Here is a 20,858-nt window from a genome sequence, read left to right as displayed (position 1 = left end):
CACTTCTACTGACAGGGGCTGGGGTACAATCCTGCAAGCCACACACCTTGGCCAAAAACAAAAAAAAAATAGGCTCTATAAAAAGCCAGGGAAATTGATAATGAATATCTATATGAGTATTAACTAATACAGTTTATCCTAGGGTATATTTGATCAGCAGAACGTAAAAGGATAAAAAAACAGCATTAACTTTTTTTTTTAGCATTAACTTTTGTGCAGGCCAATAGTCTAATGGGTTATAAACACACGCTTCTGAGAGAATGGCATTGAAACATGTTTATTATCAACTGTGAAACAGATCGCCAGTTCACGTTGGATGCATGAGACAAGTGCTCGGGGCTGGTACACTAGAATGACCCAGAGGGATGGGATGGGGAGGAGGTGGGAGGGGGGTTCAGGATGGGGAACACATGTAAATCCATGGCTGACTCATGTCAATGTATGGCAAAAACCACTACAATATTGTAAAGTAATCAGCCTCCAACTAATAAATATAAATGAAAAAATAAAATAAACACACCCTTCTGGCCTTGAGATAGAAAAGCAAATAAACCAAAAAAAAAACCCCTTCCCTCTTGTAAGCCCTGAAAATCAAAGATTTAACTAATACTGCCTTCCTTTGAAAAATATCAATATGGGGATACATTTTTAAATTTTAAAATAATTTAAACTCTAATCTAAGCTAGATTTTTCTAATTATTTATTGTTTATATTTCAATAGACACAAATCTTGACTCTAACTCTGGAACCCAAGAACTCTTAGGTTATAGCCACCAAAGAGTTTTCTGTGATGCAGGAATACCTCCATCTGCTGGAACTTTAGGTGTCTGTTAATTGTATAATCCCGGAAACTAAAAATCCAACTTTTTTTTGGTGGTGGGGTTAGATATTCTTCTATTTAATTACATTTCAACAAATATTTATCATGTGCTTAAGATGCGCCATGCCCTGTGCTATGTGATGTGAAAACCATGACAGGTTGAACTAAACTCCCTGACATCAAGAAACTCACAATCTAGAGGCAGGGAGAGATGTGTAAATAACCACCACAACTCAAGGGAACAAGTGACATACTTACAATACATATGCCATCATTTCTGAGGTTGAGACAGACTGGGCCATTGGGAATAATGTGTGAAAGTCCAGGAAGAAAGCTCTTTCCTGACAAAGGTTATGTGTCAAGGCTCAGCTGCCTTTCTGCTCCTCCATCAACCCAAAAGTTCAGGTGTGGAAAAACGGTGCAGCTGAGTGTTGGACGCATTCAGGATACAGCTGCTAAATCTAAATCTATTTTGGCCCTACAAATGGAGCTGGATTTTGCCTGAAGGCTGCCAAATTCTAATTTAAGACATTGCCTTTCAAAAAACAGAATTAAAAAAAAATACTCATAATGAAAGTACCTTATGACCTAAATGATCCAGGGCACACATTACCTTTAAATATGATCCATAGTATTTCGTTACATATGAGCTGTCACACTGACTCAAAACCGTTATTTCTTGCTGAATGTCTTCAATTTCATCTTCGGCTTCCTCGAGGTCTATGATTTTAATAGCAACCACTTGCTGGGTACGGTTATCAATTCCTTTGAAAACTTCTCCAAAGGAGCCTTTTCCAATGCGTTCTAATTTTGTGAAGAGCTCTTCTGGATCGGCTATATTATTCTGAGGGGGCAGGGAGAGAAGAAAGGGAAGAACACAAACATTTTGTATCAAGGTTTTAAATGAAGGAAAATAAATCACGTAAGGCAATACCACATTTCTCTAAACGAAAGCATACAAATTCCCTTGACTCTCCACATGTGCTTTGTTAGAACAACTGTAACCCAAACGGTCAGCTAGTCCATATTCTATTGGATCACCCACATTAAATGGGCTTAGCTGATCCTGCTATCAGAAACAATCTCATACAGCAAATGTTGTCTCTGGTGCATGCCAAAGGGCAAGACTCTTTTTAGAATAAAGCAGCTGACCATACACAATTTGCACATTAGTGCAATGGTAGTGACAGGGAGAGAATACCTAACCTACTGTAGGTAGGTGCGTCATTAAAATTCTTACATTCCACCAGCAAAGTATTACCTTTAAACTCTCCGACTTGGACAACCCAATCACAGCACCTGTACTTGAAAACCACCCTGTAAACTGCACAGAACAAAAAGACCCAAGAATCTACAAGTCTTTTTTCTTCTTCTTCTTCTTTATTTGGGATCCTATCTGCATGTGTGGCTCAGATGGTAAAGAATCTGCCTGCAATGCAGAAGGTCTGGGTTTAATTCCTGGGTCGGGAAGATCCCCTGGAGAAGGGAATGGCTACCTACTTCAGTATTCTTGCCTGGAACATCCCATGGACAGAGAAGTCCATGGGGTTGTATAGAGTAGGATATATGACTAAGCAACTAACACAACTTTCATCTGTATGTAATGCTCTCATCAATGGCTGAAAGTAAAATTCCAGAATAAGTCAATATTTTGCTATAGCAAAATCTGAATCAAGCATAACTTTTTCGGTTAACAAATGTATTGGCGAGACTTAGATTTTATAACTTCACTGTCCTTCCTTGACTCAGAAATATGCTTTATCTAATAGTGCACATTTTTTATTTCAAATTTGACTCCCACAGGATAACCCTTAACCTTCCTTAAATTCATATTGCTGAATATATACTGCTGATCAAGTAGAAAAAAGGATTTCCAAACCTTATTTCCAAACCAAAGGGCATGTTACTAAGTAATTTTACTTTTTCATGGAAGGGCATTTTCTTTTAAATATAATAGCAGTGTGCACATGTCAATCTAATTTATACTTAACTGCCTTATTAGTCTACATCTAAAACTTTGAGTTCCTTCAAAATATAGAAGAATGTAATATAGTTCTAACTTGTCTATTTAATTTGTTAATTGCACGTTGATTATCTGTTCATTTATTACAATTTAACCTGGTCATCAATTTCAGGAGGCAAATTATAGAGTTATTAGCATATTCCCCTAATATCTTTTTTATTAGACAAATAGATCATTAACATTATTTTTCTCTCAAGTTCATTGTACCATCATCACCAAATAGACCCAGTAAACTGCCTGCTTTTGAGTAACTTAAATACTTATGACTGATTTTATTTTATTTATTTTTTCATTTATTTTTATTAGTTGGAGGCTAATTACTTTATAATATTGTAGTGGTTTTTGCCATACATTGACATGAATCAGTCATGGATTTACATATGACTGATTTTAAAGAATTTCATCAATTTTTCTCGTTTCGACCTGCCTAAAAGACAGTTTACACATGACCTGCTTAATTTATAAGCTTCCCCATTCTCCTTGGTTGGACTTTTTCCATTTTTAAAAGACAACTTTCCATGTATGCCACAGTCTCTTTGGTATGGCAAGCTACTTGTTATTTCCACCCACCTCCAGTACTCACATGGGATAAATACATCTTCAGCTGCCCATATGGGCTTTAAAAAATAGTTTAGACTTCTGTAAAGTGAAAATGTTTCTTTAATGCCAACATTTTGTTATAATACCTTCTACAAAACTTGAGTACCATCATTATTGATTAACTTGGTGCTTAATTTCTTACCAAGACAATGTGATTACTATCACATAATAGCTAACCCACAAGTTACTTCTTCCTACTTTTGGCAATGTTTCTTTTCTTTCCAGTAGCTTGTGGCAAAAATACTCACCAAATAGCTCAGTGATAGGTTCATCACCTTATAGTTTCCTAAATTCAGTGAATTTGGAAAAATAAAAAGAGCAAATCTTTCAGGTTTTCTGATGTAACTACAAAATACTCTAAAAGTTATAAATATACCATTGGTTACAAAGTAGACAATATGTACTTTCTGATAACACATTCTGGACTACAAGGTATAATACTGCATAATGAGATTTTTTTTTTGTTCTTGGAAGAAACAAAGATTAAATCCTAATCTTCCTAATTCATGTTTTAAAAGGATTTGACTGAAACCACCACCCCGAGGGAGAACACAGCTGTTCTTGCTTTCTATAATAAATGGGTTCCTGAAAGTATGTAAATCAAAGATTTAAAAATCAAGTCACATTTTGAATTTTAAACATGCTCTGAAGTGAATCCTAATTCATCAGTGTAATTTAAGATTTTAAATCAAGGAATACAAAGTTGGAAAAAGAGAAAGATCTATCATTTATACAACATTTGCATTTCCCAATCTTTCATTGGGGGACTAAAATATTATTGTTTGGGGGTTTTCTCATACAAAACCCCAACTTTCAGAGTGAAGGAAATCTTGAAAACAAGTTTTCACTAGTTATAACCTCACCTCCCTGACTTCCTAAGTCTGGAATAGACAATACCTAAGTTCTAATTCCCCATTCACCACGTCACCAGCTTCTTAAACCAAAGTATCCTAAGTCTTTATTAAGACATATTTCTTTCCGGCTTTTCATGCAAGGGCAAAAGTCAAGTAAATAAATGGTAAACACTCCAAGCAATGCAATTTTAAAACCACCTTATAAAGACACTGGTTTGCCCAATCATTCACATTCACTCTTCTTTAGAGCCTCTGAGAAAATCAAGTCAGCTCCCTCTCAACCCAAATCAAATATTCTTTTAAGAATATTAAAATGTTTAAATCTATCTCTACTGCAAATGAATTTATTGCAATATCTGTGTTTGCATTGCTTTCTCAAAGCCATAGCCCAGGAAGGAGCTCTAAGTTCTGCAACAGTAAAAAGGATGAATGGCTAAATTCATGTCACATTTACTCACAACTAATGGTAGGTGATTTATACATGCTGCACAAAAATGGGTCTGTGAAAATGAAAACCTCAGAGATCCACCTCAGGACATTCTCGTTATTCCCTGACCTTCATCACCTGTCCTTTGCTTGGATTTGAACTCTTCAGCTATAGGTACATTGTTGCAAATTGAAGTCTTAGACAGAGGGTATGATCACCACTAAAACAACAATGATAATGATAACAACAACCTTTTACTATGGAAATATTCTTAGAAAGTCCAAAGGGAAAAAATGGAGGATGATCATCTTGTCTCTCATGGAAAGTCAGGGGCAGATGGGTGGGAGATCAAGATGGCAGAGTATGAGGATGCTGAGTTCACCTTCTTCCACGAACACATCGAAAGACATCTACACGTGAAACAACTCTTGTTGAAAACAATCTGGAACCTTTATGGCTCTTCTACAACCAAGGTTACAAACAAAGAATGCACAGAGTTGGGTAGGGAAGGGAGGAAATGCAATCTGGCCAGGACAAGTGCCTATAGTAAGGGACACACAAGAGGAGGGGGATTTCACAGTCTTAGGGATCCTCCCTGGGGAATGATGGGTTAAAGATACATGTTGGGCATGACTCTGGGAAGACAGCCCCCTTAGCTGGTTTGAAAACCACTGGGACTTACCAGAGGGCTGCAAGAAACCAACACTCTGCTCGTGAAGCACATGCACACGCTTGCTCACTCTCACGGAACAAGGCAGAGCAAACAGACTGAAAACTACCTGGGCTCCTGGCTGCTTTCCCACAACTGCCACAGCCTGTTCCCCAGCCTGGCCGGGTGCCCCCTCCAGCTCCTCTCGCTCCAGTGCAGCGCACTGCGGCAAAGGCTGCCGCCGCCAAGAAGAGTGTTCACTCTCAGAGAGAAGGAAGCTGCCTTGGGCACATCCCTGCCTCTGAACAGGGAGAAGGAAGCCATTACCAGCATGCACGCCAGGAAACAGCCTGAAAATTGCCTGGGGCTCTGACGGACTTGCGAGGACGATCTCGGCACTTACCCTGGCCTGTCCCGCAGGCCTCTGCTAGTCCCTGTTGTTCCGCTGCTGCTCCCCACTAGGGCAGAGGTGCCACTGCCAGGGGGGATGCGCACACTTGAAACGGAATCAGCGAGGACCGCATCCTCAGGGCTTCTGCTCCAGTACCTGGAGCACCAACTCTGCCCCCAGTGGGGAGGTGATGGCCATTGAGCACAGGAGAAGCCCTGGCTCTAGCCAATCCATCTCTAGCCCCACCTTCTACCACGCTGATAGCTGCCAGCACACCCCGGGCGAAGGTGCGACTCCTGCTCACGTCAGACTCAGCTCTCCCACCAAAGCCACGGGGTACGTGGAGACTGCACAGGGATGCTCCCACACAAGCAACTTTATAGAGACAGAGATGTTAGGGGAAGAGGATTCAAAAATGTAGATATTTTAGAATGCGGTTGACCTTATATGACTACCAGTTTAAAACAAGTAGATATAGTAATAGGTCGACATATAGGAACCTGATGGTAACCACCTATCAAAAATCTACCACAGATTAAAAAAAAATAAAACTAAAAAGAAAGGACCATACCACTAAAGAAAATCATCAATCAACAAGGGAAGAAACAGAAGAAATGAACAGATAACTACCAAAACAACTGGAAAAGAAGTAATAAAACAGCAATAACGACATACCTATAAATAATTACTTTAAATGCCAATGGAATAAATGCTCCAATCAAATAGGGTACCTACTGTATAGCACAGGGAACTCTTCTCAATGCTCTGTAATGACCTATATGGGAGAAAAATCTAGAGCAGGTATTTATTTATACATAACTAATTCACTTTGCTGTACAGCAGAAACTAACACAACATTGTAATTCAACTAGACTCCAGTAAAAAGAAAAAAAAGATAAAGAGAAGCTGATTGGATAAGATAACGAGACCCATATATATGCTATACAAGAGACTCACCTCACCAGCAATACCACTTCTGGGCATACACACTGAGGAAACCAGATCTGAAAGAGACACATGCACCCCAATGTTCATCGCAGCACTGTTTATAATAGCCAGGACATGGAAGCAACCTAGATGCCCATCAGCAGATGAATGGATAAGGAAGCTGTGGTACATATACACCATGGAATTTTACTCAGCCGTCAAAAAGAATTCATTTGAGCCAGTCCTAATGAGATGGATGAAACTGGAGCCCCTTATACAGAGTGAAGTAAGCCAGAAAGATAAAGAACATTACAGCATACTAACACATATATATGGAACTTAGAAAGATGGTAACGATAACCCTATATGCAAAACAGAAAAAGAGACACAGAAATACAGAACAGACTTTTGAACTCTGTGGGAGAAGGTGAGGGTGGGATGTTTCAAAAGAACAGCATGTATACTATCTATGGTGAAACAGATCACCAGCCCAGGTGGGATGCATGAGACAAGTGCTCGGGCCTGGTGCACTGGGAAGACCCAGAGGAATCGGGTGGAGAGGGAGATGGGAGGGGGGATCGGGATGGGGAATAAGTGTAAATCTATGGCTGATTCATATCAATGTATGACAAAACCCACTGAAATGTTGTGAAGTAATTAGCCTCCAACTAATAAAAAAATTAAAAAAAAAAAAAAAAAGAGACTCACCTCAGAGCTAAAGACACACACAGATTGGAAGTGAGAGGGTAGAAAAAGATATTTCTTGCAAACGGAAATGACAAGAAAGGAAGGATAGCACTACACATATCAGACAAATAGACTTTATAACAAAAGACAAAGAAGGGCATTATATAATGATAAATAGATCAATACAAGAAGATATTATATTCATTTAGATATATGTACCCAATACAGGAGAACCTAAATAATATAAAGCAAATATTAACAGACTTAAAAGGAGAAACTGACAGTAATACAACAATAGTAGGGAACTTTTGACACTGCACTTACATCAATGAACATATCATCCAGACAAGAAAATGAATAAGGCAACAACGGCCTTAAATGACACAATAGACAAGTTGGATTTAATAGGTACTGACTTATAGGACATTCCATCCCCAGAGAGCAGAAAACACGTACTTTTCAAGTGTACAGGAAACATTCTCCAGGATAGATCACAAGGCCACAAAACAAGTCTCTCAACAAATTTAAGAGAACAGAAATTACATTAAGCATTTTTTTCCAATTACAATGGTATAAAACTAGGAATGAATTACAAAAGAAAAACGGGAAAAGCACAAAGAGGTGGAGACTAAACAATACACTATTAAAAGACCAATGGATCAATGAAGAAATCAAAAAGGATATCAGAAAATACTTCAAGACAAATGAAAATGGAAACACAACTTTCAAAAAATCTATGGGAAGCAGCAAATGCAGGTCTAAGAGGGAAGTTTACAGTAGTGATACAGGCCTCCCTCAATAAAAAAATCTCAAACAGACTAACCTACTGTCTAAAGAAACAGAAAAAGAACAAAGCTGAGAGTCACCAGAAGGAAGGAAATAATAAAGATCAGAGAAGAAATAAATAGAGACTAAAGAACAATAGAAAAAAATCAATGAAACCAGGACTTGTTTTTGAAAGCATAAACAAAACTGAAAACCCCTAAATAGGCTTACCAAGAAGAAAGAGGACCCAAAAGAACAAATAAGAAATGAAAGAGGAGAGATTACAAGCAATATCACAAAGATACAAAAAATCCTAAAGAGAGTACTAAAAACAATTATATGCCAATAAATTGGATACCTAGAAGAAATGGACAAATTTTTAGAGACATGCAACCTGCAAAGACTGAATTAAGAAGAAATAATTAACAGCCTGATCACCACTAATGAAACTGAATTTGTAATAATAATAAAAACTCCCAGCAAAAAAAAAAAAAAATCCAGGACTGGATGGCTTCACAGGGGAATTCAACCAAACATATAAAGAAGAGCTAATGCCTGTCCTCAAACTATTCCAAAAAACTGAACAGAATGGAACACTCCTAAATTCATTCTGTAGGTCACCACTACTGTGATACCAAAACCAGACAAATATACTGCAAGAAAAGAAAATTTCAGGCCAATATCTTTGATGAATATAGATTAAAAAATCCTCAACAAAATATTAGCAAACTTCATATACCACGATCAAGTAGGATTTATTCCAGGGATGCAAAATTGGTTCAATAGTCACAAATCAATCACTTAATATACCACATTAACAGTAGGAATGATAAAAATCACATGATCATCTCAACAGATGCAGAGACAGCATCTGTTGACAAAGTTCAACTTTTGACAAAGTTCAACATCCATTTACAATAAAAACTCTCATCAAAGGTGGTACAAGGGAACACATATCATCATAATAAGGGTTATTTACGACAAGCTCATGGCTAAAATCATACTCAATGATAAAAGGTTCAAAATTTTTCCTCCAAAATCAGGAATCAATTTAGTTCAGTCGCTCAGTCGTGTCCGACTCTTTGCAATGCCATAGACTGCAGCACGCCAGGCTTCCCTGTCCATCAGCAACTCTTGGACCTTGCTCAAACTCACGTCCATCAAGTCGGTGGTGCCATACAACTATCTAGGATAATCACTCTCACCACTTCTATCTAACATTATATTGGAAGTCTTAGTCACAGCAATCAAATGAGAAAAAGAAATAAAAGACATCTAAACTTGAAGGAAAGAAGTAAAACTGTTACTATTTGCAAATGACATAATACTTTATATAGAAAACCCTAAAGTCTCCACCAAAAACAGAGAATAAATAACATAGTAAAGTTACAGGATACAAGATTATATACAAAAATCTGTTGTTTTCATTTTTTGACTAATTTTATTTTTTAATTGGTGGAAAATTGCTTTACAATATTGTCTTGGTTTCTGCTGTACAACAATGTAAATCTGCCATAATTACATTACACTACTAATGAACTATCAAAAAAGAAATTTTAAAATACCATTTAAAATTGCAGCAAAAAGAATAAAATATTCCAGAAAAAATTTAACCAAGGAGGTGAAACATCTGTACTCTGAAAACTATAAAACACTGACAAAGGAAACTGAAGATGATACAAATAAATGGAAAGTTATCTTTCGTGTTCATGGGTTGGAAGAATTGATATTATTAAAAATGTCTATATTACCAAAAGTAATCTACAGACTTACTACAATCCCTATAAAATTATCCATGACTTTTTTTTTTATAGAACTAGAACAAATAATTGTAAACTTTATGTGGAACCACAAAAGACCCTGAATAGCCAAGGCAATCTTGAGAAAAAATAAGAAAGCTGGAGGTGTGCTACCTGACTTCAAACTACGACAAGTCTATAGTAATCAAACCAGTTTGGTACTGGCACAAAAACAGACACACAGATCAATGGAACAGAATAGAGGGCTCAGAAATAGGCTTCTACATTTATGGTCAATTAGTCTATGCCAAATTAGTCTATGCCAGTTTTCATTCCAATCCCAAAGAAAGGCAATGCCAAAGAATGCTCAAACTACTGCACAACTGCACTCATCTCACACGCTAGTAAAGTAATGCTCAAAATTCTCCAAGCCAGGCTTCAGCAATACGTGAACTGTGAACTTCCAGATGTTCAAGCTGGTTTTAGAAAAGGCAGAGGAACCAGAGATCAAATTGCCAACATCTGCTGGATCATCAAAAAAGCAAGAGAGTTCCAGAAAAACATCTATTTCTGCTTTATTGACTATGCCAAAGCCTTTGACTGTGTGGATCACAATAAACTGTGGAAAATTCTGAAAGAGATGGGAATACCAGACCACCTGACCTGCCTCTTGAGAAACCTATGTGCAGGTCAGGAAGCAACAGTTAGAACTGGACATGGAACAACAGACTGGTTCCAAATAGGAAAAGGAGTACATCAAGGCTGTATATTGTCACCCTGCTTATTTAACTTATATGCAGAGTACATCACGAGAAATGCTGGGCTGGAAGAAGCACAAGCTGGAATCAAGATTGCCGGGAGAAATAGCAATACCCTCAGATATGCAGATGACACCACCCTTATGGCAGAAAGTGAAGAGGAACTAAAAAGCCTCTTGATGAAAGCAAAAGAGGAGAGTGAAAAAGTTGGCTTAAAGCTCAACATTCAGAAAACTAAGATCATGGCATCTGGTTCCATCATTTCATGGGAAATATGTGGGGAACCAGTGGAAACAGTGGCTGACTTTATTTTTGGGGGCTCCAAAATTACTGCAGATGGTGACTGCAGCCATGAAATTAAAAGAGGCTTACTCCTTGGAAGGAAAGTTATGACAACCTAGAGAGCATATTGAAAAGCAGAGACATTACTTTGTCAACAAAGATCCGTCTAGTCAAGGCTATGGTTTTTCCAGTAGTCATGTATGGATGAGAGAGTTGGACTGTGAAGAAAACTGAGCGTTGAAGAATTGATGCTTTTGAACTGTGGTGTTGGAGAAGACTCTTGAGAGTCCCTTGGACTGCAAGGAGATCCAACCAGTCCATCCTAAAGGAGATCAGTCCTGGGTGTTCATTGGAAGGACTGATGCTGAACCTGAAACTCCAACACTTTGGCCACCTCATGCGAAGAGTTGACTCATTGGAAAAGACCCTGATGCTGGGAGGGATTGGGGGCAGGAGGAGAAGGGGACGACAGAGGATGAGATGGCTGGATGGCATCATCGACCCGATGGACATGAGTTTGAGTAATCTCTGGGAGTTGGTGATCTACAGGGAGGCCTGGCAAGCTGTGATTCATGGAGTCACAAAGAGTTGGACACGACGGAGCAACTGAACTGACTGACTGACTGAATCTATGCCAAAAGAGGCAATATTATACAATGAAGAAAAGACAGTCCCTTCAATAAGTGGTGCTGGGACAATTGGACAATTACATGTTAAACAATGAAATTAGGAGAACAAGATGGCAGAGAAGTAGGTGGAGGTGGAGTACATCTCTCTCCACAGATACATCAGGAATACACCTTCAGACACCAAAGTGCATGCAGAACAGCAGCTGAGAGCAGACAGGAGTGCCTGACCAGTGGAAAAGAATATATAGAACCATGCAAAGCTCGGCAGGATGAAGGAACTAGGGGGAAAAACAGAGGTGTCAGTAAGACTGGACCTACCTTTGATGGGTGTGGGAACTGAAGCAGGAGTCCAATCCCCACACTGGGGCAATTGTCTGAGTCAGAGGAGAAACACTTAAGGCTGAGAGTGAAACAGCTGATCTGTGGCCGCCTAAATGGAATGAGAATCAGACAGTCCTTGCCACAGCCATACACACCCTGGACAGGGACGCAGGTCCCCTAGAAGGCGCAGTGGCTGGGAGCTGGAGCTTAGGGACTGTGGAGCAATCCCCGGGTGAGGGCTTCTTTTGACTATGGAGAGACGGACCGAGGGGACATGAGGGAGCAGACTGTGGTGGGAAATGCCTATGGAGGAAAGCCAGGCAGCCATGGAAGCAAGGCAGTAGTGCTGAGTCACATGGAGCGGGTAGGGCCATCACCACAGCCTCTCTCTCCCCACACGCCAGCATCCGCAGCTGAACAATAGAGAGGCTGGCCCATCAAGTATCCGATACACAGAACTACAGAGCAGGACCCCACCCAGGGTGCCCCTTTAAGTGACTGGTGCACTGATCTACAAGTAGGGCCCCAGCCAGGGGGCCCCTCTATGTGCCTGATGTGCCAAACAACAGAGAAGGACCCCAGGCAAGGGAGCCCTCTAAGTGCCTAAAGCGGCAGAGCTACGGAGAAAGAGTAGCCAAAGAGGCCTTCCGAACGCCAGCTACCAGAAGCCCCAAAAAAGGATCCAATAGGGCCATGACTCCTGCAGCCGAGGCGGTCTGCGTCCTGCACACGTGGGGCCACGAGGGTCCCGAGAAGCCAAGCAGCTGAGCCACCTTCACACTCAACCCTCACTGGGGCAGAGCTGCCACAGGCAAAAAAAGTCTTGCGTCTATGCACGCAGGGTCACTTTGGTCGTGTCCAACTTTTTGTGACCCTGTGGACTGTGGTCTACCAGCCTTCTCTGTCAGGGGGGTTCTTCAGACAAGAATACTAGAGCGTATAGGCCAATACTGGCTTCCATACTCTTCTAGAGCACTAGATTTCCTGCTGCCCTAGCTGCCAACTCCTCTGAGTACCCAGTGCTGCCAGAACCCCTGCGACCCAAGCAGCTGCACCACCTCCGCACCTGGCCCTCACTGGGGCAAACCCAAGTCCTCCAGGGCAGACTCAGGAGCAAACCCCAGTGGACGACCCACATGCAGAGGTGGAAATAAAACCACAGTTGAAACCCAGGGGCAGGGTGGCAAAGGAAGAAGACCCAAAACCTTCCCACCAGCTGTACAAGCTACAGATTAAATCCACACAATCAACTAGGCAGACTCTGTATCTATGGAATCTATAAAAGGACACTGAGAGCTCCCACAAAAGAAAACACACTAGTTCCGATTGCTGTGGACACTGGAGGCCAGAATACACAGGAGTAGGACCAGATTAGAATCTGAGCTGCCCCCACAACAGGTCCAGAGACCAGTACGGTGTTGGAGGGCATCCTAGGAAGGTGAGGTGGATTGTGACTCCCAGCAAGGGAAAGGACCCTGACAGCAGTGACTCAAGAAAAACATTTATTATTCTTATGTTTTTACCTGTTTGCTAGTTTCTTTTGGATATTTTTTTCTCCCCTCCCCCCACTGTTGTAGTTGTTGATTTTATTGGCACTATGAAATCTAATTAAGCTTTTGAGTTTTTTTTTAAATCACACTTTCTATTGTTGTTACAAACCTCTGCCTCTTTTCTCTTTTTCTAATTTTAATTTTAAACTTTTTTAAACCTATTATTTTTTTAACATTTATTCCTTTGTTTGCTTTTCCTATTGTTCTTTTCCCCTTCCAGTTAATCTTTAGTGCATATAAATCTTCTTTATCTACCTCTATTTAACTTTTGAATATCTATTCTTCCTTTCTTTCCTTTCCTCTCAACCTATTTGTTAGTTTTGTTTTCATTGCTTTATTCTCTACTTGGCACCTTGCTTTAGTTTTGTTTTTCAGTTTGTGCTTTAGTTAGTTTTGTTCTTAACTGGTAGATTTGGTTTCCTTTGTTCACCGGGTCAATCTATTTTACTTTACTTTTGTTGAACTGTTTTGAGTTTGCTTATTGGTATATATGTGTATACTCTGTTATTTTAATTATTATTTGCCTGATTTTGTAACTGCCATGTGTTTGGGGTTTGTCTTTAGTTGCTCATTTTTGGGTATTGGTTTTAATCTTACTTAATTCCATAACAAACCACTTGTGGAATCTTTGTTCCTGACCAGAGATCAAGCCCTGAGCCTCTGCAGTGGGAGCACTGACTCCAAGACCCTATACTACCATAAAACTAACCCTAGGGAGTATCAAATAGTAAGAACTCACACAAAGGAAACCACTTGAATACAAGACCTGGCATCACCTAACCACCAGCAGCACCCTCCAGTAGCACCACCAGTAGCACCAGTAGCAGGATGCCTCGTCCAAAAAACAAAGAAAACAAAAATACAAACCCAATCATCAGAAGACAGGATTACCACTTCACTCAGGCTTGCCCATCAGAGGAAAGAACAAAAGAAAACTCAGCACAAATCTCACCCTATATGAAGCTTACACAAACCACTGCACCAATCTTAGGAGGGCAGAAACCAAAATGAAAGAATTCAACCTTGAAGCCTGGGAAAAGGAGACCTCAAACACAATAAGTTGAAAAATCAATAATGAAAAGGCAGAGAAATACTGCACAAATGAAGGAACAAACTAGAAACACAGAGGTCCAGATAACTGAGGAGGAAACAGGCAAACTACCTGAAAAAGAATTCAGAATAATGATAGTAAAGATGATAAAAAAAAAACAAACCTTGAAAACAGAAAGGAGAAAATGCAAGAATCAATTAACAAAGACCTAGAAGAATTAAAGAATAAACATACAGAGACAAACAACACAAATACTGAAATTGAAAATACCCTAGAAGGAATCAATAGCAGAATATCCGAAGAAGAAGAACAAATCAGTGAGCTGGAAGATAAAATGGTGGAAATAACTTCTGAAGAGCAGAATAAAGTAAAAAGAATGAAAAGAACTGAGGATAGTCTGAGAGACCTCTGGGAGCATATCAAACACACCAACATTCGAATTATAGGGGTCCCAGAAGAAGAAGAGAAAAAGAAAGGGTATGAGAAAATCTTAAGAGATTATAGTTGAAAATTTCCCCATATGGAAAAGAAAATAGTCAATCAAGTCCAAGAGACACAAAGAGTCCCATACAGGATAAACCAAAGGAGAAACACGCCAAGACACATACTATTCAAACTAACAAAGATTAAACACAAAGAAAAAAAATATTAAAAGCAGCAAGGGAAAAGCAACAAGTAACATACAAGGGAAAGCCCATACGTTTAATAGCTGATCTTTCAGCAGAAACTCTACAGGCCAGAAGGGAATAGCAGGATATATTTAAAGTAATGAAAGGGAAAAATCTACAACCAAGATTACTGTACCCAGCAAGGATCTCATTCAAAATTGATGGAGAAATCAAAAGCTTTTCAGACAAGCCATAGTTAAGAGAATTCAGTACCACCAAACCAGCTTTACAACAAATGTTATCAAGACTTATATAGTCAAGAAATACAAGAGAAGAAAACGATCTACAAAATCAAACCCCAAACAATTAAGAAAATGGCAATAGGAACATATATACCAATAATTACTTTAAATGTAAATGGATTAAATGAGCCAAAAGACACAGACTGGCTGAATGGATACAAAAACAAGACCCATATATATGCTGTCTACAAGAAACCCACTTCAGACCTCAAGACACATATAGACTGAAAGTGAGAGCATGGAAAAATATATTCCATGCAAATGGGAAGCAAAAGAAATCTGGAGTATCAATCCTCATATCATACAAAATAGACCTTAAAATAAAGAAAATTACAATAGATAAGGAAGGATACTACATAATGATCAAGGGATCAATCCAAGAGGAAGACATAACAATTGTAAATATACATGCACCCAACATAGGAGCACCTCAATACATAAGACAAACACTATCAGACATAAAAGGAGAAATTGACAGTAATAAAATAATAGTAGGAGACTTTAACTCCCCACTCACACCAATGGACAGATCATCAAAACAGAAAATTAATAAGGAAACACAAGTCTTAAATGATACATTAGATGAGAAGGATCTCATTGATATCTTCAGGACATTCCATCCAAATGCAGAAGAATACACTTTCTTCTCAAGTGCACGTGGAACATTCTCCAGGATAGACCACATCTTGGGTCACAAATCAAACCTCAGTAAATTTAAGAAAACTTAAATCATATCAAGCATCTTCTCCGACCATAGCACTATGAGACTAGATATCAATTACAAGGAAAAAAACTGTAAGAAACAAAAGCACATGTAAATTAAACAATACATTTCTAAATAACCAACAGGTTACTGAAGAAATCAAAAGGGAAATCAAAAAATTTCAAGAAACAAATGACAATGAAAACATTACAACCCAAAACCTATGGGATGCAGTAAAAGCAGTTGTAAGAGGGAAGTTTATAGCAATACAATCCTACTTCAGGAAACAAGAAAAACATCAAATAACCTAACTTTACACCTAAAACAACTGGAAAAAGAACAAAAAAACCCAAAATCAGTAGATGGAAACAAATCATAAAGATCCGAGCAGAAATAAATGAAAAAGAAATGAAAGAAACAATAGTAAAGATTAATAAAACTAAAGCTGGTTCTTTGAGACAACAAACAAAATTGACAAACCTTTAGCCAGACTCATTAATAAAAAGAGAGAGAAGAATCAAAGCAAGAAAATTAGAAATAAAAAATGAGAGGTTACAACAGACAATGCAGAAACACAAAGGATTATATAAGACTATTATGAACAACTATATGGCCATAAAATGGATAACCTGGAAGAAATGGACAGATTCTTAGTTCAATCTTCCAAGACTGAACCAGGAAGAAATAGAAATTATGAATGACCCAATTACAAGCACTGAAATTGAAGCTGTAATAAAAAATCTCCCGAAAAACAAAACCCAGGACCAAATGACTTCACAGGAGAATTCTATCAAACATTTAGAGAAGAGCTAATGCCTATCTTTATAAAACTCTTTCCAAAAATTGCAGAGAAAGGAACACTTCCAAACTCATTCTACGAGGCCACCATGACCCTGATACCAAAACCAGACAAAGACAACACAAAAAAAGAGAACTACAAGCCAATATCACTGATAAACATAGATGCAAAAATCCTCAACAAAATTTTAGCAAACAGAATTCAACAACACATTAAAAAGCTCATACACCATGATACAAGTTGGGTTTATCCCAGGAATGCAAGGATTCTTTAATATACGGAAATCAATGTGATACACTATATTAACAAATTGAAAGATAAAAACCATATGGTAATCTCAATAGATGTAAAAAACAAAGTCTTTGACAAAATTCAGCACCCATTTATGATTAAAACTCTTCAGAAAATGGGCATAGAAGGAACCTACCTCAACATAGTAAAAGCCATATATGATAAGCCTACAGCAAACATTCTCAATGGTGAAAAACAGAAAGCATTCCTCCTAAGATCAGCAACAAGACAAGAGTGTCCATTGTCACTACTATTACTCAACATAGTTTTGGAAGTCCTAGCTACAGCAATAAGAGAAGAAAAATAAAGAAAAGGAATCCTGTTCGGAAAAGAAGAAGTAAAGCTCTCACTGTTTGCAGATGACATGATACTGTACATCGAAAACCCTAAAGATAACTGTCAGAAAATTACTAGAGCTAATCAGTGAATTTAGCGAAGTTGCAGGATACAAAATCAACACACAGAAATCACTTGCATTTCTATATACTAACAATGAAAAATCAGAAAGAGAAATTAAGGAATCAATCCCATTCACCACTACAACAAAAAGAATTAAATATCTAGGAATAAACTTACCTAAGGAAACAAAATAACTGTACACAGAAAATTATAAGACACTGATAAAAGAAATCAAAGATGACATAAACAGATGGAGAGATATTCCATGTTCCTGGGTAGGAAGAATCAATACTGTGAAAATGACTATACTACCAAATGAAATCTACAGATTTAATGGGATCCCCATTAAATCTTTTGGCACTTTTCACAGAACTAGAAGAAAAAATTTCACAATTCATAATGGAAACACAAAAGACCCTGAAGAATGGAGCTGGAGGAATCAGCCTTCCTGACTTCAGATCATACTACAAAGCTACAGTCATCAAGACAGTATGGTACTGACACAAAACAGAAATACAGACCAATGGAACAAGATAGAAAGCCCAGAAATAAATCCATGCACCTATAGGTACCTTATTTTTGACAAAGGAGGCAAGAACATACAATGGGCAAAGACAGCCTCTTCAATAAATGGTGCTGGGAAAATTGAATGGCTACATGTAAAAGAATGAAATTACAACACTTCCTAACACCATACACAAAGATAAACTCAAAATGGATTAAATACCTAAATGTAAGACCAGAAATTACAAAACTCTTATTAGAGGAAAACATAGGCTGGGCACTTGATGACACAAATCAAATCCTCTGTGACCCATTTCCTAGCGTAATGGAAATAAAAACAAAAGTAAACAAGTGGGACCAGACTAAACTTGAAAGCTTTTGCACAGCAAAGAAAACTATAAGTGAGGTGAAAAGAAAACCCTCAGAATGGGAGAAAATAATAGCAAATGAAACAACTTATAAAGGATTAATTTCCAAAATATACAAGCAGCTCATACAACTCAATACCAGAAAAACAAACAACCCAATCAAAAAGTGGGAAAAAGACCTAAATAGACATTTCTCCAAGGAAGACATACAGATGGCTAACAAACATATGAAAAGATGCTCACATCGCTCATTATTAGAGAAATGCAAATCAAAACTACAGTGAGATATCATCTCACACGGGTTAGAATGGCCATCATTAAAAAGTCTATAAACAATAAATGCTAGAGAGGGTGTGGAGAAAAGGGAACACTCTTGCACTGTTGGTGGGAATGTAAATTGATACAGCCACTATAGAAGATGGTATGGAGACTCCTTAAAAAACTAGGAGGAAAACCACCATATGACCCAGCAATCCCACTCCTAGGCATATACCCTGAGAAAACCAAAATTGAAAAAGACACATGTATCCTATTGTTCATTGCAGCACTATTTACAACAGCTAGAACATGGAAGCAACCTAGATGCCCATCAACAGATGAATGGATAAAGAAGTTGTGGTACATATACACAAAGGAATATTACTCAGCCATAAAAAGGGATGCATTTAAGTCAGTTCTAATGAGGTGGATGAACCTAGAGCCTATTACACAGAATGAAGTAAGTCAGAAAGAGAAAGATAAATATCATATACCAACACATATATATGGAATCTAGAAAAACAGTGAAAGTAGAAGTCACTCAGTCATGTCTGACTCTTTACGACTCCATGGACTTTACAGTCCATGGAATTCCCCAGGCCAGAATACTGGAGTGGGTAGCTTTTCCCTTCTCCAGGGATCTTCCTAACCCATGGATCGAATCCAGGTCTCCCATATTGCAGGTGGATTCTTTACCAGCTGAGCCACAAGGGAAGCCCAAGAATACTAGAGTGGGTAGCCTATCCCTTCTCCAGTGGATCTTCCCAACCCAGGAATTGAGCCAGGGTCTCCTGCATTGCAGGTGGATTCTTTACCAACTGAGCTATTAGGGAAGCCCAGAAAAATGGTACTGAAGAATTTATTTGCAGGGCAGCAATGTAGAAACAGACATAGAAAATAGACTTTACGGACATGGAGAGGGGGAGGAGAGGGTGAGATGCATGGAGAGAGTAACATGGAAATTGTATTACCATATGTAAAACAGATAGCCAACGGGAATTGGCTGTATGTCTCAAGAAACTCAAATAGGGGTTCTATATTAACCTAGAGGGGTGAGGTAGGGAGGGAGATGGGAAGGAGGTTCAAAAGGCAAGGAATATATGTATACCTATGGCTGATTGATGTTGAGGTTTGACAGAAAACAACAAAATTCTGTAAAGCAATTATCCTTCTCTTAAAAAATAAATAAATTTTAAAAAAGAATGAAATTAGAACATTTTTCTCACACCACATACAAAAAGAAACTCAAAATGTATTAAATACCTAAATATAAGACTGGAAACTATAAAACTCACAGAAGAAAATATAGCAGATAACTCTTTGACACAAATGTAGCAATAGTTTTTTTAGATCTGTCTCCTCGGGCAGAGACAGTAAGAGCAAAAAATAAACACGACATAATTAAATTTAAAAACTTTAGCCCAGCAAAGGAAACCACTGACAAAATGAAAAGGCGATCTACTAAGTGGGAGAAAATATCTGTAAATGATATACCTGATAAGTGGTTGGTATCCAAAATATATCAACAGCTCATCAACTCAATATAAAAAAAGCAAACAATTTAATTTAAAAATGGGGAGAGGACCTGATTATACATTTTTCCAAAGAAGACATGCAGATAGCCAACAGGTACATGAAAAGATGCTCAACATCACTAATCATTTGAGAAATGCAAATCAAAACAACAATGAGATATTACCTCACACCTGTCAGAATGGCTACCATCAAAAAACCCACAAATAACAAATGTTGGGCAGGATGTTGAGAAAATGGAACCCTTGTACAATGTTGATGGGAATGTAAACTGGTGCAGCTACTATGTAAATAGTATGGAGGTTCTTCAAAAAACTAAAAATAGAACTACAATATGATCCAGCAATCCCACTCTTGAGTATATATCCAAAGATAGTGAAGACATCAATTGAAAAAAGGTATGTGTACTCCATAGTTCACAGCAGCTTTATTTAAAATAGCCAAAATATGGAAACAACCCAAGTATCCATCAATAGATAAATGGATAAAGAAGAAGTGGTATATGTATACTATGGAATATTACTCGGCCATCAAAAAGAGTGAAGATTTTCCATTTGCAACAACATGGATGAACCAAGAAGGTATAATGCTTAGTGAAATAAGTCAGAGAAAGATAAATA

The 20,858-nt window shown here is 38.3% G+C and overlaps 1 protein-coding gene across 1 annotated transcript in view; it reads right to left on the bottom strand.

Annotated features, from left to right (window-relative positions):
- The window catches only part of STK26 (serine/threonine kinase 26), a 67,968-nt gene that overhangs the window by 20,791 nt on the left and 26,319 nt on the right, over positions 1–20,858 (bottom strand). The window contains exon 3 of the mRNA XM_043895221.1: positions 1,434–1,664. Within this exon, the coding sequence (XP_043751156.1) occupies positions 1,434–1,664 (231 nt within the window). The remainder of the gene's footprint in view (positions 1–1,433; positions 1,665–20,858) is intronic.

The sequence above is a fragment of the Cervus elaphus genome, chromosome X (assembly GCF_910594005.1).
Source record: "Cervus elaphus chromosome X, mCerEla1.1, whole genome shotgun sequence".
NCBI classification, from domain to species: domain Eukaryota; kingdom Metazoa; phylum Chordata; class Mammalia; order Artiodactyla; family Cervidae; genus Cervus; species Cervus elaphus.
The sequence above is the reverse complement of the archived record's forward strand: the minus strand, read 5'-3'. Positions and strand labels throughout refer to the sequence as shown.